We start from the raw sequence: 27,399 nt of genomic DNA, 5'->3' as shown, positions 1-27,399 counted from the left end.
ACCAGGTGTGTATGAAGACAAGACAAATGGATATATGAAAACCAGGTGTGTGTGAAGACAAGACAAATGGATATATGAAAACCAGGTGTGTATGAAGACAAGACAAATTAATATATGAAAACCAGGTGTGTATGAAGACAAGACAAATGGATATATGAAAACCAGGTGTGTGTGAAGACAAGACAAATGGATATATGAAAACCAGGTGTGTGTGAAGACAAGACAAATGGATATATGAAAACCAGGTGTGTGTGAAGACAAGACAAATGAATATATGAAAACCAGGTGTGTATGAAGACAAGACAAATGGATATATGAAAACCAGGTGTGTGTGAAGACAAGACAAATGAATATATGAAAACCAGGTGTGTATGAAGACAAGACAAATGGATATATGAAAACCAGGTGTGTATGAAGACAAGACAAATGGATATATGAAAACCAGGTGTGTGTGTGTGAAGACAAGACAAATGGATATATGAAAACCAGGTGTGTGTGAAGACAAGACAAATGGATATATGAAAACCAGGTGTGTGTGTGTGAAGACAAGACAAATGGATATATGAAAACCAGGTGTGTGTGAAGACAAGACAAATGGATATATGAAAACCAGGTGTGTATGAAGACAAGACAAATGGATATATGAAAACCAGGTGTGTATGAAGACAAGACAAATGGATATATGAAAACCAGGTGTGTATGAAGACAAGACAAATGGATATATGAAAACCAGGTGTGTGTGAAGACAAGACAAATGGATATATGAAAACCAGGTGTGTATGAAGACAAGACAAATGGATATATGAAAACCAGGTGTGTATGAAGACAAGACAAATGGATATATGAAAACCAGGTGTGTATGAAGACAAGACAAATGGATATATGAAAACCAGGTGTGTGTGAAGACAAGACACATGGATAAATGAAAACCAGGTGTGTGTGAAGACAAGACAAATGGATATATGAAAACCAGGTGTGTATGAAGACAAGACAAATGGATAAATGAAAACCAGGTGTGTGTGAAGACAAGACACATGGATAAATGAAAACCAGGTGTGTGTGAGCTCCTGTCTCCTGTGGACAGGTTAATGAACAGAAGACTGGATGGTCTCCTATATACAGCTCCTGTCTCCTGTGGACAGGTTAATCAACAGAAAACTGGATGGTCTCCTATATACAGCTCCAGTCTCCTGTGGACAGTCTCCTGTGGACAGGTTAATGAACAGAAGACATACATAATCACAGCTCTATCATTTATGTGTGTGTCCTATACTGAACTATGCCAATGGAATCTGGGTTTGTAAAGAATCTAAAACAGCAAACTCTATTCAGAATATGGCATACCATGTTTTTTGGGAGTGCATATGTTTGCCCCAAGCCTTACTATTCAAGGAGACATGTAATGGAGCCCGGTGGAATAAGACAGAGGAGGGAAATGATTAGGTTATGGAACTGTCTTATCATTTACATTTACATTTACATGGATTTATTGTGATTACATTTACATTTAAGTCATTTAGCAGACGCTCTTATCCAGAGCGACTTACAAATTGGTGCATTCACCTTATGACATCCAGTGGAACAGCCACTTTACAATAGTGCATCTAAATCTTTTAAGGGGGGTGAGAAGGATTACTTATCCTATCCTAGGTATTCCTTAAAGAGGTGGGGTTTCAGGTGTCTCCGGAAGGTGGTGATTGACTCCGCTGTCCTGGCGTCGTGAGGGAGTGTGTTCCACCATTGGGGAGCCAGAGCAGCGAACAGTTTTGACTGGGCTGAGCGGGAACTGTACTTCCTCAGTGGTAGGGAGGCGAGCAGGCCAGAGGTGGATGAACGCAGTGCCCTTGTTTGGGTGTAGGGCCTGATCAGAGCCTGGAGGTACTGAGGTGCCGTTCCCCTCACAGCTCCGTAGGCAAGCACCATGGTCTTGTAGCGGATGCGAGCTTCAACTGGAAGCCAGTGGAGAGAGCGGAGGAGCGGGGTGACGTGAGAGAACTTGGGAAGGTTGAACACCAGACGGGCTGCGGCGTTCTGGATGAGTTGTAGGGGTTTAATGGCACAGGCAGGGAGCCCAGCCAACAGCGAGTTGCAGTAATCCAGACGTGAGATGACAAGTGCCTGGATTAGGACCTGCGCCGCAACCTGTGTGAGGCAGGGTCGTACTCTGCGGATGTTGTAGAGCATGAACCTACAGGAACGGGCCACCGCCTTGATGTTAGTTGAGAACGACAGGGTGTTGTCCAGGATCACGCCAAGGTTCTTAGCACTCTGGGAGGAGGACACAATGGAGTTGTCAACCGTGATGGCGAGATCATGGAACGGGCAGTCCTTCCCCGGGAGGAAGAGCAGCTCCGTCTTGCCGAGGTTCAGCTTGAGGTGGTGATCCGTCATCCACACTGATATGTCTGCCAGACATGCAGAGATGCGATTCGCCACCTGGTCATCAGAAGGGGGAAAGGAGAAGATTAATTGTGTGTCGTCTGCATAGCAATGATAGGAGAGACCATGTGAGGTTATGACAGAGCCAAGTGACTTGGTGTATAGCGAGAATAGGAGAGGGCCTAGAACAGAGCCCTGGGGGACACCAGTGGTGAGAGCGCGTGGTGAGGAGACAGATTCTCACCACGCCACCTGGTAGGAGCGACCTGTCAGGTAGGACGCAATCAAGCGTGGGCCGCGCCGGAGATGCCCAACTCGGAGAGGGTGGAGAGGAGGATCTGATGGTTCACAGTATCGAAGGCAGCCGATAGGTCTAGAAGGATGAGAGCAGAGGAGAGAGAGTTAGCTTTAGCAGTGCGGAGCGCCTCCGTGATACAGAGAAGAGCAGTCTCAGTTGAATGACTAGTCTTGAAACCTGACTGATTTGGATCAAGAAGGTCATTCTGAGAGAGATAGCGGGAGAGCTGGCCAAGGACGGCACGTTCAAGAGTTTTGGAGAGAAAAGAAAGAAGGGATACTGGTCTGTAGTTGTTGACATCGGAGGGATCGAGTGTAGGTTTTTTCAGAAGGGGTGCAACTCTCGCTCTCTTGAAGACGGAAGGGACGTAGCCAGCGGTCAGGGATGAGTTGATGAGCGAGGTGAGGTAAGGGAGAAGGTCTCCGGAAATGGTCTGGAGAAGAGAGGAGGGGATAGGGTCGAGCGGGCAGGTTGTTGGGCGGCCGGCCGTCACAAGACGCGAGATTTCATCTGGAGAGAGGGGAGAAAGAGGTCAGAGCACAGGGTAGGGCAGTGTGAGCAGAACCAGCGGTGTCGTTTGACTTAGCAAACGAGGATCGGATGTCGTCGACCTTCTTTTCAAAATGGTTGACGAAGTCATCTGCAGAGAGGGAGGAGGGGGGAGGATTCAGGAGGGAGGAGAAGGTGGCAAAGAGCTTCCTAGGGTTAGAGGCAGATGCTTGGAATTTAGAGTGGTAGAAAGTGGCTTTAGCAGCAGAGACAGAGGAGGAAAATGTAGAGAGGAGGGAGCGAAAGGATGCCAGGTCCGCAGGGAGGCGAGTTTTCCTCCATTTCCGCTCGGCTGCCCGGAGCCCTGTTCTGTGAGCTCGCAATGAGTCGTCGAGCCACGGAGCGGGAGGGGAGGACCGAGCCGGCCTGGAAGATAGGGGACATAGAGAGTCAAAGGATGCAGAAAGGGAGGAGAGGAGGGTTGAGGAGGCAGAATCAGGAGATAGGTTGGAGAAGGTTTGAGCAGAGGGAAGAGATGATAGGATGGAAGAGGAGAGAGTAGCGGGTGAGAGAGAGTGAAGGTTGGGCGAAGGTTGGGACGGCGCGATACCATCCGAGTAGGGGCAGTGTGGGAAGTGTTGGATGAGAGCGAGAGGGAAAAGGATACAAGGTAGTGGTCGATATATTATCAATATGTCAGAAGACAGAATAACAACAAAACATTCAACTGGGATTAAACACACAGCTGGACAAAGGAACACAATGTCATATTTTAAAGAAACTGATCTACAACACTTATTTAGAAACAAGTTACGATGCAATGCCAATATGAGCTCAAACAAGTTAACCCTAAAATACAACCGACAAAACTGGCCAACTGACATATGGCTAAAACCAAAACTGTAAACCTTCAACCAGACCAAAAACAGCTACAATCCAGAACCTTGTCACCTCTCACCTAAGAAGAAACTAAAGGTCCTTGTGTGGCCAGTTGAGAAACAGGATACTGCCCTTGGTAATGTAAGTAGGTTGGTTCGATGCCATAGATGAAGAAGAGGGGCTATCTGGGATTTAGGGGAGGTCCAGAACTAACTTTATATGATGATTTGAGAGCTGTACTGTTTGATAAAATGTTGCAAAGAAAACAACATGAACTACAATTGAATGTCTCTTGAGGGAGTATTTGTGGTTGCAGACAGTCTCCATACTTGGAGGATGAGACCGGATGAGTTGTTTGGATTTCTCCGTTATCTGTCACTGACGTATGAACATTTATTTTTTTATCCAAAAATGTTTTTCATTGGCCATATTATGTTTACGCTGAACTGTCTTGAGTCAATAACTATTCAACCCTTTTGTTATGACAGTTTTGAAGCACAGTGGTGGCCGCATCATGTTATGGGTATGTTTGTAATGGTTAAGGACTGGAGTTTTTCAGGATAGAAACGTAATGGAGCTACACACAGGCAATCTCCACTGAAGTTGCTTATCGAGAAGACAGTGAATTTTCAAGTTACAGTTGACTTAAATCTGCTTAAATCTATGGCAAGACCTTAAAATGGCTGTCTAGCAATGATCAGCAACCAATTAGACAGACTTTGAAGAATTTAGAAATGAATAATGGGCAAATGTTTCACAATCCAGGTGTGGAAAGCTCTTAGAGACTTTCCCAGAAAGACTCACAGCTGTATTCGCTGCCAAAGGTACTCTTTTTTTCTTTCTTCCCAGGACACACTTCAGACAGGACACATATCCCAGGACATTCTTCAGACAGGACACATATCCCAGAACATACCTCAGACAGGACACATATCCCAGAACATACTTCAGACAGGACACATATCCCAGAACATACCTCAGACAGGACACATATCCCAGAACATACTTCAGACAGGACACATATCCCAGAACATACTTCAGACAGGACACATATCCCAGAACACACTTCAGACAGGACACATATCCCAGAACATACTTCAGACAGGACACATATCCCAGAACACACTTCAGACAGGACACATATCCCAGAACATACTTCAGACAGGACACAGTAATTCGGTTGTTATTCCATTGATTACCTCCAGCCAGATGACCCAGTGACCCAATGAACCTCATGAACCTTTCAAATATTAGTCACAAATAAAACCGTTTTTTTTTACTCCTTTTTCTCTCCAATTCCGTCCAATTGGTAGTAACAGTTTTGTCCCATCGCTACAACTCCCGTACGAACTCGGGAGAGGCAAAGGCCGATAGCCGTGCGTCCTCCAAAACACAACCCAACCAAGCCGCACTGCTTCTTAACACATCGCCCATTTAACCCGGAAGCCAGCCACGCATATGTGTCGGAGGAAACATCGTACACCTGGCGACTGTGTCAGCGTGCACTGCGCCCGGCCCGTCACAGGAATCGCTAGTGCGCGATAGGACAAAGGACATCCCTATGACAAAGCCTGGACTCGAACCCAGAATCTCTAGTGGCACAGCTAGCGCTGCGATGCAGTGTCTTAGACCGCTGGGCCACTCGGGTGATTCTAACATGTGGGGGTTGAATACTTACCTAATCATACTGTATATTTGAGTTTTTACAAATATTCACATTTTTTACTTTGACAGAGTACTTTGTGTAGATCGTTGATAAAAAAATGACAATCTATTTGAATCCCACTTTGTAACACAACAAAAAATGGAATAAATCAAAGGGTGTGAATACTTTCTGAAGTGCATGATGTAACTGAAGCCTGTCCTCTGTCCCAGGCCTAACCCTAACCTCTGACCCCTAACTGACCTCTGTCCCAGTAGGCGTGTCCCCCAGCTTATCTGCTGCCATAGAGAGTTCCAGAACACTCCAGAGGAGGACGACGAAACCTCTACCCCCTGCCCTGATCTCCCCCCTGACCTCCACTCTGACCTCCGCCCCGACCTCCACCCCGACCTCCAACGTGACGGCTCCATGGCTGGCTCTGCCCTCAGCAGTCGGAGGGCGGGGCCCAGCTACACGCCGTATCAGCCTCCTGTAGGCCTCCCAGTCGGGTACAGCCAGCCTACCCCGTTCCCCAGCCAGGCTGATGGCTCCTGGCTTCACCCCAGCTACACCAGTGCCTGGCCTGGTCCTTACCCCAGCAGCCTGCCCTCCCGCCTCACCCCTCCGAACCACCCCAGCTACCCAGGGGAGAGCTGCTACTCCCGGGGAAGGTCCCTGTCCCTCACCCCCCTGCCGGGCCGTGACAGCCCTAGTATGACCAGCCTGGAGCAGCCCCACTCCCTTCACTCCATCCCCCTCTCAGCAGGCTTCTACCACCACTCTCTGACTCCATACACCTGCTGTGCCCAGTGCCCTGTGGAGGGCTTCAACATGGGCCCCTACCACAGCCCCCAGCCCATCGCTGGTTACCGCCTACCCTCCAGGCCCATGTGTGAGTAACGCTAGCTAACAAACTTTTGTACATCGCACTGTTCCGTACGATTGACCTTATTTTAGTGTCCGAAAAAGGTAATAGTTCCAGGTCAACTGTAATATGAATACTATTGTAAAGCACAATTCCTCCCCTTTCCAGCCAAATCAATGACGAGCCCTTCAGGCCGTCTCTGCATGACTGAAGAAGGCAATGAGCTCCGTTGGGTCTTTAGAACAATGGCGGGTGGGGAATCAAAACCTATTGATAGTGAAAGGGTGTGGAAACTGCTTTTTTTACCCCATCTGTCCAACTTATCACCTCTAAAATGTAAATAAAACACTATAAAGGGTTTATATAATGTGTCATTACATCCCTATTTGAAAGTGTGTGTCGAATTTGAATCTGTTTTTTAGTGTGGCGCTAATGTTAACAGCGGCTGTCGTGGCTTATGAGAGTCACAGTGGCTTAGAATGATGACGCAAAAAATTTATGCATTCAGTTGTCCACGTACCCTGTCCCCTGTCCCTGTCCTCTTACCCTGTCCCCTTACCCTGTCCCCTTACCCTGTCCATGTCCCCTTACCCTGTCCCCTTACCCTGTCCATGTCCCCTTACCCTGTCCTCTTACCCTGTCCCCTTACCCTGTCCCCTGTCCCTGTCCTCTTACCCTGTCCCCTTACCCTGTCCATGTCCCCTTACCCTGTCCATGTCCCCTTACCCTGTCCTCTTACCTGTCCATGTCCCCTTACCCTGTCCTCTTACCCTGTCCATGTCCCCTTACCCTGTCCCCTTACCCTGTCCCCTTACCCTGTCCCCTTACCCTGTCCCCTTACCCTGTCCTCTTACCCTGTCCATGTCCTCTTACCCTGTCCATGTCCCCTTACCCTGTCCCGTTACCCTGTCCCTTACCCTGTCCTCTTACCCTGTCCATGTCCCCTTACCCTGTCCCTGTCCTCTTACCCTGTCCATGTCCTCTTACCCTGTCCATGTCCTCTTACCCTGTCCCTGTCCTCTTACCCTGTCCCCTTACCCTGTCCCCTTACCCTGTCCTCTTACCCTGTCCACGTCCCCTGTCCACGTACCCTGTCCATGTCCCCTTACCCTGTCCCTGTCCTCTTACCCTGTCCATGTCCTCTTACCCTGTCCATGTCCCCTTACCCTGCCCCTGTCCTCTTACCCTGTCCATGTCCCCTTACCCTGTCCTCTTACCCTGTCCCCTGTCCCTGTCCTCTTACCCTGTCCACGTCCCCTGTCCACATACCCTGTCCATGTCCCCTTACCCTGTCCCCTTACCCTGTCCTCTTACCATGTCCACGTCCCCTGTCCACGTACCCTGTCCATGTCCCCTTACCCGGTCTCCTTACCCTGTCCCTGTCCTCTTACCCTGTCCATGTCCTCTTACCCTGTCCATGCCCCCTTACCCTGCCCCTGTCCTCTTACCCTGTCCATGTCCCCTGTCCCTGTCCTCTTACCCTGTCCCCTTACCCTGTCCATGTCCCCTGTCTCTGTCCATGTCCTCTTACCCTGTCCATGTCCCCTTACCCTGTCCTCTTACCCTGTCCCCTGTCCCTGTCCTCTTACCCTGTCCACGTCCCCTGTCCACATACCCTGTCCATGTCCCCTTACCCTGTCCACGTCCCCTGTCCACGTCCCCTGTCCACGTACCCTGTCCATGTCCCCTTACCCTGTCCCCTTACCCTGTCCCTGTCCTCTTACCCTGTCCATGTCCTCTTACCCTGTCCATGCCCCCTTACCCTGCCCCTGTCCTCTTACCCTGTCCATGTCCCCTGTCCCTGTCCTCTTACCCTGTCCCCTTACCCTGTCCATGTCCCCTGTCTCTGTCCATGTCCCCTTACCCTGTCCCCTTACCCTGTCCATGTCCCATGTCTCTGTCCATGTCCCCTTACCCTGTCCCCTTACCCTGTCCACGTCCCCTGTCCACGTACCCTGTTCATGTCCCCTTACCCTGTCCCCTTACCCTGTCCCTGTCCTCTTACCCTGTCCATGTCCTCTTACCCTGTCCATGTCCCCTTACCCTGTCCCCTTACCCTGTCCCCTTACCCTGTCCTCTTACCCTGTCCCCTTACCCTGTCCCTGTCCTCTTACCCTGTCCATGTCCTCTTACCCTGTCCATGTCCCCTTACCCTGTCCCCTTACCCTGTCCCCTTACCCTGTCATCTTACCCTGTCCCCTTACCCTGTCCCCTTACCCTGTCCCTGTCCTCTTACCCTGTCCATGTCCTCTTACCCTGTCCATGTCCCCATACCCTGTCCCCTTACCCTGTCCCCTTACCCTGTCCATGTCCCCTGTCTCTGTCCATGTCCCCTTACCCTGTCCCCTTACCCTGTCCATGTCCCCTGTCTCTGTCCATGTCCCCTTACCCTGTCCTCTTACCCTGTCCACGTCCCCTGTCCACGTACCCTGTCCATGTCCCCTTACCCTGTCCCCTTACCCTGTCCCTGTCCTCTTACCCTGTCCATGTCCTCTTACCCTGTCCATGTCCCCTTACCCTGCCCCTGTCCTCTTACCCTGTCCATGTCTCCTTACCCTGTACTCTTACCCTGTCACCTTACCCTGTCCATGTCACCTTACCCTGTCCCTGTCCTCTTACCCTGTCCCCTGTCCCTGTCCTCTTACCCTGTCCCCTTACCCTGTCCATGTCCCCTGTCTCTGTCCATGTCCCCTTACCCTGTCCATGTCCCCTGTCTCTGTCCATGTCCCCTTACACTGTCCCCTTACCCTGTCCATGTCCCCTTACCCTGTCCATGTCCCCTGTCTCTGTCCATGTCCCCTTACCCTGTCCATGTCCCCTTACCTCTGCCCATGTCCCCTTACCCTGTCCATGTCCCCTTACCTCTGCCCATGTCCCCTTACCCTGTCCCTGTCCCCTTACCCTGTCCCCTTACCCTGTCCATGTCCCCTGTCTCTGTCCATGTCCCCTTACCCTGTCCCCTTACCCTGTCCCCTTACCCTGTCCATGTCCCCTGTCTCTGTCCATGTCCCCTTACCCTGTCCATGTCCCCTTGTATGACCTCTTATACACTATATTAGGCCCAGCCTGACCTCTTATACACTATCTTAGGCCCAGCCTTTGGACCTTTGTTTGTCCTAGATATGGCTACTATATTGTGATCACTACATCCAATGGATCTGGATACTGTTTTAAAGCACATTTCTGCAGCATCAGTAAAGATGTGATCAATACTTATTGATGATTTAATTCCTGTGCTGTTTGTATCTACCTGGTAAGTTGACTGATAACCTCAACCAGGTTGAAGGCACTGGTTACTGTTAGAAGCTTTTCCTTGAGTGGGCAGCTTGATGAAAGCCAGTCAATATTTAAAATCACCCAGAAAATATACCTCTGTTGATCCTACATACATTATCAAGCATTTCACAATTTAAAAAAAAAACATTTCACACATTTAACATCCGGCACTAAAATGATTCCAAGCTATTTAACATCAGGAGTCTGCTTGATTCACTCCTCTTTGATCATAATGTTGAGTGACTCTAACATTAGCAATTTTCTGGAGGAAAAACAAATCACAGAGGTCTTCTTGATATTCAATGTCAAAGCATGAGTTATTAAGCTATTCTACAATTCCAACCATATGTTGTGTCAACACATCAGTAACGGCAAGACATGTTTTTCCTGCCGCATAAACTACAGTGTGGTCAGCATACAGCTGAACACTAGCCCCTCTGCACTTACCTCAGGAAGATCATTTATGTATGAACTAAAAAGAAGTGAAACTAGAACCGATCCTTGTGGGACACCCATTCTGTTTTTCTGAGCTGTATACGTGTTATTGATCACTACACTTTGTTCCCTGTTCTTGATTCAAACCATCTAAGTGCTTTTTTAGGAAATTTGAACCTGGAGTGTTGAGACCAGGATGCGGTGTCAAAAGCTTTGCTTAAATTGACAAAAATAGCTCCAACCACATTGCCTTTGTCCAACGTTCAAAACCCATCTATCAGAAAACTGTTTTCTTTGTCTGTTGAGTCACCCGAGTGGTGCAGAGTCTGCATCTCAGTGCAGGAGGCGTCACTGCAGTCCCTGGTTTGAATCCAGGCTGCATAACATAGGATAAGTAATCCTTCTCACCCCCCCTAAAAGATTTAGATGCACTATTGTAAAGTGGCTGTTCCACTGGATGTCATAAGGTGAATGCACCAATTTGTAAGTCGCTCTGGATAAGAGCGTCTGCTAAATGACTTAAATGTAAATGTAAATCTGTCTGTGATTGGGAGTCCCATAGGGCGATGCACAATTGGCCGGTGTAGGCCGTCATTGTAAATAAGAATTGGTTCTTAACTGACTTGCCAGGTTAAATAAAACATGTAGTGTTTACGTCTAAAGCCGAATTGCTCTGAATACAGGAATTGATTCTACAAGTAGGCCATTAATTGCTCTGTTAAAGCTGTCTCCATTACTTTTGATAGAACTGGGAAAATGCTAATCGGCCTGTAGTTACATGCCTGGTCAACTTCACCCCATTTTAAAAATGGGTGTTACCAGTGCCTTTATCCACCCCTCTGGAAACTGTGTAGTGCTTATTGACAGATTTATCAGGTCTCTCTCTCTCTCTCTCTCAGATAACTACAGACTGCCAGGTGCAGGCGACGTGCAAAGGTAAGCTAGCGAGCATATGATCTGCATTACCAAGAGCAAAGGTCTCAGAAATCCCTTTTTGCAAAGAGATTAACTTTGTTTCTGAAATGGTAACTCATGTTGGATCTTCTTTCTAGTGGCCACATGAGTCCCCATCCTAACCCCTGCAGTGCCCCCCTCTCTGTGGAACAAAGTAAGTACATGAGTCCCCATACTACACCCTGCAGTGGTAGTGTAGTAGCAGTAGTGGTAGTGAAGTAGTGTGTTTGTGTATTAGTGGTAGTGTAGTAGTGGTAGTGTAATAGCTGTAGAGAGGTAGTGGTAGTGTAGTAAGGTAGTAGTAGTGTATTATTTGTAGTGGTAGTGTAGTAGTGGTAGTGTATTATTTGTAGTGGTAGTGTAGTAGCAGTAGTGGTAGTGTAGTAGTGTGTTTGTGTATTAGTGGTAGTGTAGTAGTAGTGTAATAGCTGTAGAGAGGTAGTGGTAGTGTAGTAAGGTAGTAGTAGTGTATTATTTGTAGTGGTAGTGTAGTAGTGGTAGTGTAATAGCTGTAGAGAGGTAGTGGTAGTGTAGTAAGGTAGTAGTAGTGTATTATTTGTAGTGGTAGTGTAGTAGTGTACTGAAGTAGTGGTAGTGTAGTGGTAATGGGGTATTGTAGTTGTGGTAGTGTGGTGGTATGGTAGTGGTTGTGTAGTAGTAGAGAAGTAGTATTAGTGGTAGTGAAGTAGTTTGGTAGTGTAGTAGTAGAAAAGTAGTGTGGTAGTGGTATTTTAGTCATAGAGAAGTAGTGTGGTATTTTTGTAAGAGAAGTAGTGTAGTTGTGGTAGGGGTAGTGTGGAAGTGGTAGTGTAGTAGTAGAGAAGTTGTTTGGTAGTGTAGTAGTAGAGAAGTTGTGTGGTAGTGGTAGCGTAGTAGTAGAGAAGTGTGGTAGTGTAGTAGTAGAGAAGTTGTGTGGTAGTGTAGTAGTAGAGAAGTAGTGTAGTAGTAGTGTGGTAGTGTAGTAGTAGTGTGGTAGTGTAGCAGTAGAGAAGTAGTGTGGTAGTGTAGTAGTAGATAAGTAGTGGTAGTGTAGTAGTAGAGAAGTAGTGTGGTAGTGTAGTAGTAGAGAAGTAGTGTGGTAGTGTAGTAGTAGAGAAGTAGTGTAGTAGTAGAGAAGTAGTGTAGTAGTAGAGAAGTAGTGGTAGTGTAGTAGTAGAGAAGTAGTGGTAGTGTAGTAGTAGCGAAGTAGTGTGGTAGTGTAGTAGTAGAGAAGTAGTGTAGTAGTAGAGAAGTAGTGTAGTAGTAGAGAAGTAGTGGTAGTGTAGTAGTAGCGAAGTAGTGTGGTAGTGTAGTAGTAGAGAACTTGTGTGGTAGTGTAGTAGTAGAGAAGTAGTGTAGTAGTAGAGAAGTAGTGTAGTAGTAGAGAAGTAGTGTAGTAGTAGAGAAGTAGTGGTAGTGTAGTAGTAGAGAAGTAGTGTGGTAGTGTAGTAGTAGAGAAGTAGTGTGGTAGTGTAGTAGTATCGAAGTAGTGTAGTAGTAGAGAAGTAGTGGTAGTGTAGTAGTAGAGAAGTAGTGGTAGTGTAGTAGTAGAGAAGTAGTGTGGTAGTGTAGTAGTAGAGATGTAGTGGTAGTGTAGTAGTAGAGAAGTAGTGGTAGTGTAGTAGTAGAGATGTAGTAGTAGAGAAGTAGTGTGGTAGTGTAGTAGTAGAGATGTAGTGGTAGTGTAGTAGTAGCGAAGTAGTGTGGTAGTGTAGTAGTAGAGAAGTTGTGTGGTAGTGTAGTAGTAGAGAAGTTGTGTGGTAGTGTAGTAGTAGAGAAGTAGTGGTAGTGTAGTAGTAGAGATGTAGTGTGGTAGTGTAGTAGTAGAGAAGTTGTGTGGTAGTGTAGTAGTAGAGATGTAGTGGTAGTGTAGTAGTAGAGAAGTAGTGTAGTAGTAGTGTGGTAGTGTAGTAGTAGTGTGGTAGTGTAGTAGTAGAGAAGTAGTGTGGTAGTGTAGTAGATAAGTAGAGAAGTAGTGTGGTAGAGAAGTAGTGTAGTAGTGGTAGTGTAGTAGTAGAGAAGTAGTGTAGTAGTGTAGTAGTAGAGAAGTTGTGTGGTAGTGTAGTAGTAGAGAAGTTGTGAAGTAGTGGTAGTGTAGTAGTAGAGAAGTAGTGTGGTAGTGTAGTAGTAGAGAAGTAGTGTAGTAGTAGAGAAGTAGTGTGGTAGTGTAGTAGTAGAGTAGTAGTGTTAGTGTAGTAGTAGCGAAGTAGTGCGGTAGTGGTACTGTGGTAATAGTAGTGTAGTAGTGCGGTAGTGGTACTGTGGTAATAGTAGTGTGGTTGTGGTAGTAAAGTAGGGGTAGTGTAGTAGTGTGGTAGGAGTAGTGGTACTGGAGTAATAGTAGTGTGGATGTGGTGGTAGTTGTAAAGTAGGGGTAGTGTAGTAGTGTGGTAGGAGTAGTGGTACTGGAGTAATAGTAGTGTGGATGTGGTAGTGATGGTAGTTGTAAAGTAGGGGTAGTAGTAGAGAAGTAGTGTAGTAGTAGAGACGTAGTGTAAAAGGGATGTAGTGGTGGTTTAGTTGGGTGGTAGTGTAGTAGTAAAGTAGTAGTATGTGGAAGTGTTTTAGTGTGCTAGTGGTAGCGTGGTGGTGTAGTAGTAGTGATAGTGTGGTAGTGATAGTAGTAGTGATAGTGTAGTAGTGGTAGTGTGGTGGTGTGGTAGTGATAGTAGTAGTGGTAGTGTGATGGTGTGGTAGTGATAGTAGTAGTGGTAGTGTGATGGTATAGTAGTGGTAGTAGTGATAGTGTGGTAGTGATAGTAGTAGTGATAGTGTAGTAGTGGTATTGTGCTGGTGCAGTAGTGATAGTAGTAGTGGTAGTGTGGTGGTGTGGTAGTGATAGTAGTAGTGGTAGTGTAATGGTATAGTAGTGGTAGTAGTGATAGTGTGGAAGTGTTTTAGTGTGCTGGTGGTGTAGTAGTAGTGATAGTGTAGTAGTGGTGGTGTGGTAGTGATAGTGTGGTGGTGTGGTAGTGGTAGTAGTGGTAGTGTGATGGTGCAGTAGTGATAGTAGTAGTGATAGTGTAGTAGTGGTAGTAGTGATAGTGTAGTAGTGGTAGTGTGGTGGTGTGGTAGTGATAGTAGTAGTGGTAGTGTGATGGTGTGGTAGTGATAGTAGTAGTGGTAGTGTGATGGTATAGTAGTGGTAGTAGTGATAGTGTGGTAGTGATAGTAGTAGTGATAGTGTAGTAGTGGTAGTGTGCTGGTGCAGTAGTGATAGTAGTAGTGGTAGTGTGTTGGTGCAGTAGTGATAGTAGTAGTGGTAGTGTGTTGGTGCAGTAGTGATAGTAGTAGTGATAGTGTAGTAGTGGTAGTGTGCTGGTGCAGTAGTGATAGTAGTAGTGGTATTGTGCTGGTGCAGTAGTGATAGTGTAGTAGTGGTAGTGTGGTGGTGTGGTAGTGATAGTAGTAGTGGTAGTGTGATGGTATAGTAGTGGTAGTAGTGATAGTGTGGAAGTGTTTTAGTGTGCTGGTGGTGTAGTAGTAGTGATAGTGTAGTAGTGGTGGTAGTGATAGTGTAGTAGTTGTAGTGTGGTGGTATAGTAGTGGTAGTAGTGATAGTGTAGTAGTGGTAGTGTGGTGGTGTAGTAGTGATAGTGTGGTGGTGTGGTAGTGATAGTGTGGTGGTGTGGTAGTGATAGTAGTAGTGGTAGTGTGATGGTATAGTAGTGGTAGTGTGGTGGTGTGGTAGTGATAGTGTGGTGGTGTGGTAGTGATAGTAGTAGTGGTAGTGTGATGGTATAGTAGTGGTAGTAGTGTGGTGGTGTGGTAGAGGTATATTGATGTGTGTGTTTATATATTTATAGTGATGTGTATAGTGATGTGTGTGCTAAAATCTTTCCCTCCCTGTGACCTCTAACCTCTATTTTAATCCTTCATCACAGTAGAATTGTTTGTGACCTCTAACCTCTTTAATCCCTCATCACCGTAGGAGAAGTGTTTGTGACCTCTAACCTCTTTAATCCCTCATCACCGTAGGAGAAGTGTTTGTGACCTCTAACCTCTTTAATCCCTCATCACCGTAGGAGAAGTGTTTGTGACCTCTAACCTCTTTAATCCCTCATCACCGTAGGAGAAGTGTTTGTGACCTCTTGTCACGATCGTCGTTGTAATCATACTCAGACCAAAGTGCAGCATGGAATCGGTTCGACATCTTTTATTGATAGTCAAGCACACAAAAAACAAGGAAGAATAAACTATACGTGAAGCTCAAGCAGTGTTCACAGGCAACTACATAGAAACCAGATCTGCCTAAATATGATCCCCAATTAGAGACAACGATAAACAGCTGCCTCTGATTGGGAACCAAACATAGAAACAAAACACTGCGATCGGAACACCCCCCCCCTAGTCACACCCCGACCTAACCTAAATAGAGAATTACAAGGCTCTCTATGGTCAGGGCGTGACACTTCTAACCTCTATTTAAACCCTTCATCACCGTAGGAAGGGTGTTTGTGACCTCTAACCTCTATTTAAACCCTTCATCACCGTAGGAGAAGTGTTTGTGACCTCTAACCTCTATTTAAACCCTTCATCACCGTAGGAAGGGTGTTTGTGACCTCTAACCTCTATTTAAACCCTTCATCACCGTAGGAAGGGTGTTTGTGACCTCTAACCTCTATTTAAACCCTTCATCACCATAGGAGAAGTGTTTGTGACCTCTAACCTCTATTTAAACCCTTCATCACCGTAGGAAGGGTGTTTGTGACCTCTAACCTCTATTTAAACCCTTCATCACCATAGGAGAAGTGTTTGTGACCTCTAACCTCTATTTAAACCCTTCATCACCGTAGGAAGGGTGTTTGTGACCTCTAACCTCTATTTAAACCCTTCATCACCGTAGGAAGGGTGTTTGTGACCTCTAACCTCTTTAATCCCTCATCACCGTAGGAGAAGTGTTTGTGACCTCTAACCTCTTTAATCCCTCATCACCATAGGAAGGGTGTTTGTGACCTCTAACCTCTATTTAAACCCTTCATCACCGTAGGAAGGGTGTTTGTGACCTCTAACCTCTATTTAAACCCTTCATCACCGTAGGAAGGGTGTTTGTGACCTCTAACCTCTATTTAAACCCTTCATCACCGTAGGAAGGGTGTTTGTGACCTCTAACCTCTATTTAAACCCTTCATCACCGTAGGAAGGGTGTTTGTGACCTCTAACCTCTATTTAAACCCTTCATCACCGTAGGAAGGGTGTTTGTGAACTCTAACCTCTATTTAAACCCTTCATCACCGTAGGAAGGGTGTTTGTGACCTCTAACCTCTATTTAAACCCTTCATCACCGTAGGAAGGGTGTTTGTGACCTCTAACCTCTATTAAAACCCTTCATCACCGTAGGAAGGGTGTTTGTGACCTCTAACCTCTATTTAAACCCTTCATCACCGTAGGAAGGGTGTTTGTGACCTCTAACCTCTATTTAAACCCTTCATCACCGTAGGAAGGGTGTTTGTGACCTCTAACCTCTATTTAAACCCTTCATCACCGTAGGAAGGGTGTTTGTGACCTCTAACCTCTATTTAAACCCTTCATCACCGTAGGAAGGGTGTTTGTGACCTCTAACCTCTATTTAAACCTTTCATCACCATAGGAAGGGTGTTTGTGACCTCTAACCTCTATTTAAACCCTTCATCACCGTAGGAAGGGTGTTTGTGACCTCTAACCTCTATTTAAACCCTTCATCACCGTAGGAAGGGTGTTTGTGACCTCTAACCTCTATTTAAACCCTTCATCACCGTAGGAAGGGTGTTTGTGACCTCTAACCTCTATTTAAACCCTTCATCACCGTAGGAAGGGTGTTTGTGACCTCTAACCTCTATTTAAACCCTTCATCACCGTAGGAAGGGTGTTTGTGACCTCTAACCTCTATTTAAACCCTTCATCACCGTAGGAAGGGTGTTTGTGAACTCTAACCTCTATTTAAACCCTTCATCACCGTAGGAAGGGTGTTTGTGACCTCTAACCTCTATTTAAACCCTTCATCACCGTAGGAAGGGTGTTTGTGACCTCTAACCTCTATTTAAACCCTTCATCACCGTAGGAAGGGTGTTTGTGACCTCTAACCTCTATTTAAACCTTTCATCACCATAGGAAGGGTGTTTGTGACCTTTAACCTCTATTTAAACCCTTGATCACCATAGGAAGGGTGTTTGTGACCTCTAACCTCTATTTAAACCCTTCATCACCATAGGAAGGGTGTTTGTGACCTCTAACCTCTATTTAAACCCTTCATCACCGTAGGAAGGGTGTTTGTGACCTCTAACCTCTATTTAAACCCTTCATCACCGTAGGAAGGGTGTTTGTGACCTCTAACCTCTATTTAAACCCTTCATCACCGTAGGAAGGGTGTTTGTGACCTCTAACCTCTATTTAAACCCTTCATCACCATAGGAAGGGTGTTTGTGACCTCTAACCTCTATTTAAACCCTTCATCACCGTAGGAAGGGTGTTTGTGACCTCTAACCTCTATTTAAACCCTTCATCACCGTAGGAAGGGTGTTTGTGACCTCTAACCTCTATTTAAACCCTTCATCACCGTAGGAAGGGTGTTTGTGACCTCTAACCTCTATTTAAACCCTTCATCACCATAGGAAGGGTGTTTGTGACCTCTAACCTCTATTTAAACCCTTCATCACCGTAGGAAGGGTGTTTGTGACCTCTAACCTCTATTTAAACCTTTCATCACCATAGGAAGGGTGTTTGTGACCTTTAACCTCTATTTAAACCCTTGATCACCATAGGAAGGGTGTTTGTGACCTCTAACCTCTATTTAAACCCTTCATCACCATAGGAAGGGTGTTTGTGACCTCTAACCTCTATTTAAACCCTTCATCACCGTAGGAAGGGTGTTTGTGACCTCTAACCTCTATTTAAACCCTTCATCACCGTAGGAAGGGTGTTTGTGACCTCTAACCTCTATTTAAACCCTTCATCACCGTAGGAAGGGTGTTTGTGACCTCTAACCTCTATTTAAACCCTTCATCACCGTAGGAAGGGTGTTTGTGACCTCTAACCTCTATTTAAACCCTTCATCACCGTAGGAATGGTGTTTGTGACCTCTAACCTCTATTTAAACCCTTCATCACCGTAGGAAGGGTGTTTGTGACCTCTAACCTCTATTTAAACCCTTCATCACCGTAGGAAGGGTGTTTGTGACCTCTAACCTCTATTTAAACCCTTCATCACCGTAGGAAGGGTGTTTGTGACCTCTAACCTCTATTTAAACCCTTCATCACCGTAGGAATGGTGTTTGTGACCTCTAACCTCTATTTAAACCCTTCATCACCGTAGGAAGGGTGTTTGTGACCTCTAACCTCTATTTAAACCCTTCATCACCGTAGGAAGGGTGTTTGTGACCTCTAACCTCTATTTAAACCCTTCATCACCGTAGGAAGGGTGTTTGTGACCTCTAACCTCTATTTAAACCCTTCATCACCGTAGGAAGGGTGTTTGTGACCTCTAACCTCTATTTAAACCCTTCATCACCATAGGAAGGGTGTTTGTGACCTCTAACCTCTATTTAAACCCTTCATCACCGTAGGAAGGGTGTTTGTGACCTCTAACCTCTATTTAAACCTTTCATCACCATAGGAAGGGTGTTTGTGACCTTTAACCTCTATTTAAACCCTTGATCACCATAGGAAGGGTGTTTGTGACCTCTAACCTCTATTTAAACCCTTCATCACCATAGGAAGGGTGTTTGTGACCTCTAACCTCTATTTAAACCCTTCATCACCGTAGGAAGGGTGTTTGTGACCTCTAACCTCTATTTAAACCCTTCATCACCGTAGGAAGGGTGTTTGTGACCTCTAACCTCTATTTAAACCCTTCATCACCGTAGGAAGGGTGTTTGTGACCTCTAACCTCTATTTAAACCCTTCATCACCGTAGGAAGGGTGTTTGTGACCTCTAACCTCTATTTAAACCCTTCATCACCATAGGAAGGGTGTTTGTGACCTCTAACCTCTATTTAAACCCTTCATCACCGTAGGAAGGGTGTTTGTGACCTCTAACCTCTATTTAAACCCTTCATCACCGTAGGAAGGGTGTTTGTGACCTCTAACCTCTATTTAAACCCTTCATCACCGTAGGAAGGGTGTTTGTGACCTCTAACCTCTATTTAAACCCTTCATCACCATAGGAAGGGTGTTTGTGACCTCTAACCTCTATTTAAACCCTTCATCACCGTAGGAAGGGTGTTTGTGACCTCTAACCTCTATTTAAACCTTTCATCACCATAGGAAGGGTGTTTGTGACCTTTAACCTCTATTTAAACCCTTGATCACCATAGGAAGGGTGTTTGTGACCTCTAACCTCTATTTAAACCCTTCATCACCATAGGAAGGGTGTTTGTGACCTCTAACCTCTATTTAAACCCTTCATCACCGTAGGAAGGGTGTTTGTGACCTCTAACCTCTATTTAAACCCTTCATCACCGTAGGAAGGGTGTTTGTGACCTCTAACCTCTATTTAAACCCTTCATCACCGTAGGAAGGGTGTTTGTGACCTCTAACCTCTATTTAAACCCTTCATCACCGTAGGAAGGGTGTTTGTGACCTCTAACCTCTATTTAAACCCTTCATCACCGTAGGAATGGTGTTTGTGACCTCTAACCTCTATTTAAACCCTTCATCACCGTAGGAAGGGTGTTTGTGACCTCTAACCTCTATTTAAACCCTTCATCACCGTAGGAAGGGTGTTTGTGACCTCTAACCTCTATTTAAACCCTTCATCACCGTAGGAAGGGTGTTTGTGACCTCTAACCTCTATTTAAACCCTTCATCACCGTAGGAATGGTGTTTGTGACCTCTAACCTCTATTTAAACCCTTCATCACCGTAGGAAGGGTGTTTGTGACCTCTAACCTCTATTTAAACCCTTCATCACCGTAGGAAGGGTGTTTGTGACCTCTAACCTCTATTTAAACCCTTCATCACCGTAGGAAGGGTGTTTGTGACCTCTAACCTCTATTTAAACCCTTCATCACCGTAGGAAGGGTGTTTGTGACCTCTAACCTCTATTTAAACCCTTCATCACCATAGGAAGGGTGTTTGTGACCTCTAACCTCTATTTAAACCCTTCATCACCGTAGGAAGGGTGTTTGTGACCTCTAACCTCTATTTAAACCTTTCATCACCATAGGAAGGGTGTTTGTGACCTTTAACCTCTATTTAAACCCTTGATCACCATAGGAAGGGTGTTTGTGACCTCTAACCTCTATTTAAACCCTTCATCACCATAGGAAGGGTGTTTGTGACCTCTAACCTCTATTTAAACCCTTCATCACCGTAGGAAGGGTGTTTGTGACCTCTAACCTCTATTTAAACCCTTCATCACCGTAGGAAGGGTGTTTGTGACCTCTAACCTCTATTTAAACCCTTCATCACCGTAGGAAGGGTGTTTGTGACCTCTAACCTCTATTTAAACCCTTCATCACCGTAGGAAGGGTGTTTGTGACCTCTAACCTCTATTTAAACCCTTCATCACCGTAGGAATGGTGTTTGTGACCTCTAACCTCTATTTAAACCCTTCATCACCGTAGGAAGGGTGTTTGTGACCTCTAACCTCTATTTAAACCCTTCATCACCGTAGGAAGGGTGTTTGTGACCTCTAACCTCTATTTAAACCCTTCATCACCGTAGGAAGGGTGTTTGTGACCTCTAACCTCTATTTAAACCCTTCATCACCGTAGGAATGGTGTTTGTGACCTCTAACCTCTATTTAAACCCTTCATCACCGTAGGAAGGGTGTTTGTGACCTCTAACCTCTATTTAAACCCTTCATCACCGTAGGAAGGGTGTTTGTGACCTCTAACCTCTATTTAAACCCTTCATCACCGTAGGAAGGGTGTTTGTGACCTCTAACCTCTATTTAAACCCTTCATCACCGTAGGAAGGGTGTTTGTGACCTCTAACCTCTATTTAAACCCTTCATCACCGTAGGAAGGGTGTTTGTGACCTCTAACCTCTATTTAAACCCTTCATCACCGTAGGAAGGGTGTTTGTGACCTCTAACCTCTATTTAAACCCTTCATCACCGTAGGAAGGGTGTTTGTGACCTCTAACCTCTTTAATCCCTCATCACCGTAGGAAGGGTGTTTGTGACCTCTAACCTCTATTTAAACCCTTCATCACCGTAGGAAGGGTGTTTGTGACCTCTAACCTCTATTTAAACCCTTCATCACCATAGGAAGGGTGTTTGTGACCTCTAACCTCTATTTAAACCCTTCATCACCGTAGGAAGGGTGTTTGTGACCTCTAACCTCTATTTAAACCCTTCATCACCATAGGAAGGGTGTTTGTGACCTCTAACCTCTATTTAAACCCTTCATCACCGTAGGAAGGGTGTTTGTGACCTCTAACCTCTATTTAAACCCTTCATCACCGTAGGAATGGTGTTTGTGACCTCTAACCTCTATTTAAACCCTTCATCACCGTAGGAAGGGTGTTTGTGACCTCTAACCTCTATTTAAACCCTTCATCACCGTAGGAAGGGTGTTTGTGACCTCTAACCTCTATTTAAACCCTTCATCACCGTAGGAAGGGTGTTTGTGACCTCTAACCTCTATTTAAACCCTTCATCACCGTAGGAAGGGTGTTTGTGACCTCCAACCTCTATTTAAACCCTTCATCACCATAGGAAGGGTGTTTGTGACCTCTAACCTCTATTTAAACCCTTCATCACCGTAGGAAGGGTGTTTGTGACCTCTAACCTCTATTTAAACCTTTCATCACCATAGGAAGGGTGTTTGTGACCTTTAACCTCTATTTAAACCCTTGATCACCATAGGAAGGGTGTTTGTGACCTCTAACCTCTATTTAAACCCTTCATCACCATAGGAAGGGTGTTTGTGACCTCTAACCTCTATTTAAACCCTTCATCACCGTAGGAAGGGTGTTTGTGACCTCTAACCTCTATTTAAACCCTTCATCACCGTAGGAAGGGTGTTTGTGACCTCTAACCTCTATTTAAACCCTTCATCACCGTAGGAAGGGTGTTTGTGACCTCTAACCTCTATTTAAACCCTTCATCACCGTAGGAAGGGTGTTTGTGACCTCTAACCTCTATTTAAACCCTTCATCACCGTAGGAATGGTGTTTGTGACCTCTAACCTCTATTTAAACCCTTCATCACCGTAGGAAGGGTGTTTGTGACCTCTAACCTCTATTTAAACCCTTCATCACCGTAGGAAGGGTGTTTGTGACCTCTAACCTCTATTTAAACCCTTCATCACCGTAGGAAGGGTGTTTGTGACCTCTAACCTCTATTTAAACCCTTCATCACCGTAGGAATGGTGTTTGTGACCTCTAACCTCTATTTAAACCCTTCATCACCGTAGGAAGGGTGTTTGTGACCTCTAACCTCTATTTAAACCCTTCATCACCGTAGGAAGGGTGTTTGTGACCTCTAACCTCTATTTAAACCCTTCATCACCGTAGGAAGGGTGTTTGTGACCTCTAACCTCTATTTAAACCCTTCATCACCGTAGGAAGGGTGTTTGTGACCTCTAACCTCTATTTAAACCCTTCATCACCGTAGGAAGGGTGTTTGTGACCTCTAACCTCTATTTAAACCCTTCATCACCGTAGGAAGGGTGTTTGTGACCTCTAACCTCTATTTAAACCCTTCATCACCGTAGGAAGGGTGTTTGTGACCTCTAACCTCTATTTAAACCCTTCATCACCGTAGGAAGGGTGTTTGTGACCTCTAACCTCTATTTAAACCCTTCATCACCGTAGGAAGGGTGTTTGTGACGTACGAAGCCGACAGCGATAAACACGTCAAACAGATCATCAACTTTGTGGCGTTGCTGAGACACAATGGCTTCGATACACACGTAAGCACACACACACACACACGTAAGCACACATACACACACACACACGTAAGCACACACACACACACACGTAAGCACACACACACACGTAAGCACACGTAGTAACCAAAAAAGTGTTAAACAAATCAAAATAGCCTCCAGACTTGCACAGTGGTCTAAGGCATGCAGTGCTAGCTGTGCCACTAGAGATCCTGGTTCGAATCCAGGCTCTGGCGCAGCCGGCCGTGTTTCCTCCGACACATTGGTGCGGCTGGCTTCCGGGTTAAGCGGGCGTTGTGTCAAGAAGCAGTGCCTCTTGGCTGGGTTGGGTTTCAGCTCTTGACCTTGGCCTCTCCTGAGTCCGTACAGGAGTTGCAGCGATGGGACAAGACTGTAACTTCCAATTGGATACCACAAAATTGGGGAGATTTTTTATAATTTTTTATAAATAAAGAAAAAATATATAGGAATATATTTGAGATTCTTCAAAGTAGCCTTTACCTTGATGACATCTTTGCACAAGAAACACCTAACATTTTCCTAAAATGAAGTCTGAAAAAAACGTTTTTACAAATTTTAATCATAAAATAATTTGACAACCCTGTTTGTAAACTTTTAAATGATATCAAACTCAACTGTATATTTCCGGGGGTGAAGACATGGATGCCTCATGTTAGGGTGGGGTATGCAAAACGGCTGTTAATTTCTGACCACTTCTACAACAAAATGTTCATTTCTGACCACTTCTACAACAAAATGTTCATTTCTGACCACTTCTACCACAAAATGTTCATTTATGACCACTTCTACCACAAAATGTTCATTTATGACCACTTCTACCACAAAATGTTCATTAATGACCACTTCTACCACAAAATGTTCATTTATGACCACTTCTACCACAAAATGTTCATTTATGGCCACTTCTACCACAAAATGTTCATTAATGACCACTTCTACCACAAAATGTTCATTTATGACCACTTCTACCACAAAATGTTCATTTATGACCACTTCTACCACAAAATGTTCATTTATGACCACTTCTACCACAAAATGTTCATTAATGACCACTTCTACCACAAAATGTTCATTTATGACCACTTCTACCACAAAATGTTCATTTATGGCCACTTCTACCACAAAATGTTCATTAATGACCACTTCTACCACAAAATGTTCATTTATGACCACTTCTACCACAAAATGTTCATTTATGACCACTTCTACCACAAAATGTTCATTTATGACCACTTCTACCACAAAATGTTCATTTATGACCACTTCTACCACAAAATGTTCATTTATGACCACTTCTACCACAAAATGTTCATTTATGACCACTTCTACCACAAAATGTTCATTTATGACCACTTCCACCACAAAATGTTCATTTATGACCACTTCTACAACAAAATGTTCATTTCTGACCACTTCTACAACAAAATGTTCATTTCTGACCACTTCTACCACAAAATGTTCATTTATGACCACTTCTACCACAAAATGTTCATTTATGACCACTTCTACCACAAAATGTTCATTTATGACCACTTCTACCACAAAATGTTCATTTATGACCACTTCTACCACAAAATGTTCATTTATGACCACTTCTTCCACAAAATGTTCATTTCTGACCACTTCTACAACAAAATCTTCATTTATGACCACTTCTACCACAAAATGTTCATTTATGACCACTTCCACCACAAAATGTTCATTTCTGACCACTTCCACCACAAAATGTTCATTTATGACCACTTCTACCACAAAATGTTCATTTATGACCACTTCTACCACAAAATGTTCATTAATGACCACTTCTACCACAAAATGTTCATTTATGACCACTTCTACCACAAAATGTTCATTTATGACCACTTCTACCACAAAATGTTCATTTATGACCACTTCTACCACAAAATGTTCATTTATGACCACTTCTACCACAAAATGTTCATTTCTGACCACTTCTACAACAAAATGTTCATTTATGACCACTTCCACCACAAAATGTTCATTTATGACCACTTCTACCACAAAATGTTCATTTATGACCACTTCTACAACAAAATGTTCATTTATGACCACTTCTACCACAAAATGTTCATTTATGACCACTTCTACCACAAAATGTTCATTAATGACCACTTCTACCATGGGCAAATATGTTTAGAAAGCTTTGTTCAAATCCAAAGGGGTGCGTTCAAAAAGTGATTGAAATCAAATGTAAAGACCCAGTTGCACCTTCCTTGAGAGCTTTTGAATTCTTCAACACTGTATTTAGCATACAGATCCCTTGGGCCTGTTCCAGAGAACTAGATCAATGAGAAACTTAATGACAGGGTACAATTTGTGTTTATTATGGATCTGCCTTGGCAGCAGCTACTCTTCCTGGGGTCCAGCAAAATTAAGGCGACAACAACATACACATTTAGCTTCCTTAATAAACCTTCAAATCTAGTTATATGTGGCTGTATATGTGGCTGTTAATTTGGGTGTTTGTCAAAGTTAGCTGGCTAACGTAGTACATTTACATTTTAGTCATTCAGCAGACGCTCTTATCCAAAGAGACTTAGGAGCTATTAGGTTTGAGTGCCTTGCTCAAGGGTACATGGACAGATATGTAAAAATCCTAGTTATCTCTGTGATTCAAACCATTTCCTCTGAAGTACTGCACCCCACTCGTCTGCTCTACATCCTGGTGTTTCAGATCGATATGTTTGAGCAGCAGTTCCGGAGCATCAGTAAGATCGACTTCATGGAGCGCTACCTCAGCGAGGTAAAGGACGTTCCTCACCTGTCATTCCAGCTCATCAGCTCTTCTTGTTAACTTAATGATAGTTCGTCTCGACATTCCTCTTCAGGGTTAGGGAATAGGGTGCTCTATGTTGGGAATAGGGTTAGGGAATAGGGTGCTCTATGTTGGGAATAGGGTTAGGGAATAGGGTTAGGGAATAGGGTTAGGGAATAGGGTTAGGGAATAGGGTTAGGGAATAGGGTGCTCTATGTTGGGAATATGGTTAGGGAATAGGGTTAGGGAATAGGGTGCTCTATGTTGGGAATAGGGTTAGGGAATAGGGTGCTCTATGTTGGGAATAGGGTTAGGGAATAGGGTTAGGGAATAGGGTGCTCTGTTGGGAATAGGGTTAGGGAATAGGGTGCTCTATGTTGGGAATAGGGTGCTCTATGTCGGGAATAGGGTTAGGGAATAGGGTGCTCTATGTTGGGACTAGGGTTAGGGAATAGGGTGCTCTATGTTGGGAATAGGGTTAGGGAATAGGGTTAGGGAATAGGGTTAGGGAATAGGGTTAGGGAATAGGGTGCTGTATGTTGGGAATAGGGTTAGGGAATAGGGTTAGGGAATAGGGTTAGGGAATAGGGTTAGGGAATAGGGTGCTCTGTTGGGAATAGGGTTAGGGAATAGGGTTAGGGAATAGGGTTAGGGAATAGGGTTAGGGAATAGGGTTAGGGAATAGGGTGCTCTATGTTGGGAATAGGGTTAGGGAATAGGGTGCTCTATGTTGGGAATAGGGTTAGGGAATAGGGTTAGGGAATAGGGTTTGGGAATAGGGTTAAGGAATAGGGTTAGGGAATAGGGTTAGGGAATAGGGTGCTCTGTTGGGAATAGGGTTAGGGAATAGGGTGCTCTATGTTGGGAATAGGGTTAGGGAATAGGGTTAGGGAATAGGGTTAGGGAATAGGGTTAGGGAATAGGGTGCTCTATGTTGGGAATAGGGTTAGGGAATAGGGTGCTCTATGTTGGGAATAGGGTGCTCTGTTGGGAATAGGGTTAGGGAATAGGGTGCTCTATGTTGGGAATAGGGTTAGGGAATAGGGTGCTCTATGTTGGGAATAGGGTTAGGGAATAGGGTTAGGGAATAGGGTGCTCTATGTTGGGAATAGGGTTAGGGAATAGGGTTAGGGAATAGGGTGCTCTATGTTGGGAATAGGGTGCTCTATGTTGGGAATAGGGTGCTCTATGTTGGGAATAGGGTGCTCTATGTTGGGAATAGGGTGCTCTATGTTGGGAATAGGGTTAGGGAATAGGGTGCTCTATGTTGGGAATAGGGTGCTCTGTTGGGAATAGGGTTAGGGAATAGGGTGCTCTATGTTGGGAATAGGGTGCTCTGTTGGGAATAGGGTTAGGGAATAGGGTTATGGAATAGGGTTAGGGAATAGGGTTAGGGAATAGGGTGCTCTGTTGGGAATAGGGTTGGGGAATAGGGTGCTCTATGTTGGGAATAGGGTTAGGGAATAGGGTTAGGGAATAGGGTTTGGGAATAGGGTTAGGGAATAGGGTTAGGGAATAGGGTTAGGGAATAGGGTGCTCTGTTGGGAATAGGGTTAGGGAATAGGGTGCTCTATGTTGGGAATAGGGTTAGG

At 44.9% G+C, this 27,399-nt stretch overlaps 1 protein-coding gene across 4 annotated transcripts in view; it reads left to right on the top strand.

Annotated features, from left to right (window-relative positions):
• The window catches only part of LOC118387352 (E3 ubiquitin ligase TRAF3IP2-like), a 92,346-nt gene that overhangs the window by 16,701 nt on the left and 48,246 nt on the right, over window positions 1-27,399 (top strand). For 2 of the 4 annotated variants that reach the window (XM_052469102.1, XM_052469099.1), the window contains exons 3-7: window positions 5,963-6,579; window positions 11,163-11,199; window positions 11,316-11,371; window positions 22,934-23,031; window positions 25,727-25,795. In XM_052469102.1, the coding sequence (XP_052325062.1) occupies window positions 5,963-6,579; window positions 11,163-11,199; window positions 11,316-11,371; window positions 22,934-23,031; window positions 25,727-25,795 (877 nt within the window). The remainder of the gene's footprint in view (window positions 1-5,962; window positions 6,580-11,162; window positions 11,200-11,315; window positions 11,372-22,933; window positions 23,032-25,726; window positions 25,796-27,399) is intronic. The other 2 variants (XM_052469100.1, XM_052469103.1) reach the window with 2 other exon arrangements.

This window comes from Oncorhynchus keta, chromosome 1 (genome assembly GCF_023373465.1).
Source record: "Oncorhynchus keta strain PuntledgeMale-10-30-2019 chromosome 1, Oket_V2, whole genome shotgun sequence".
Taxonomy (NCBI): domain Eukaryota; kingdom Metazoa; phylum Chordata; class Actinopteri; order Salmoniformes; family Salmonidae; genus Oncorhynchus; species Oncorhynchus keta.
This window is presented reverse-complemented; position numbering and strand designations above follow the sequence as displayed.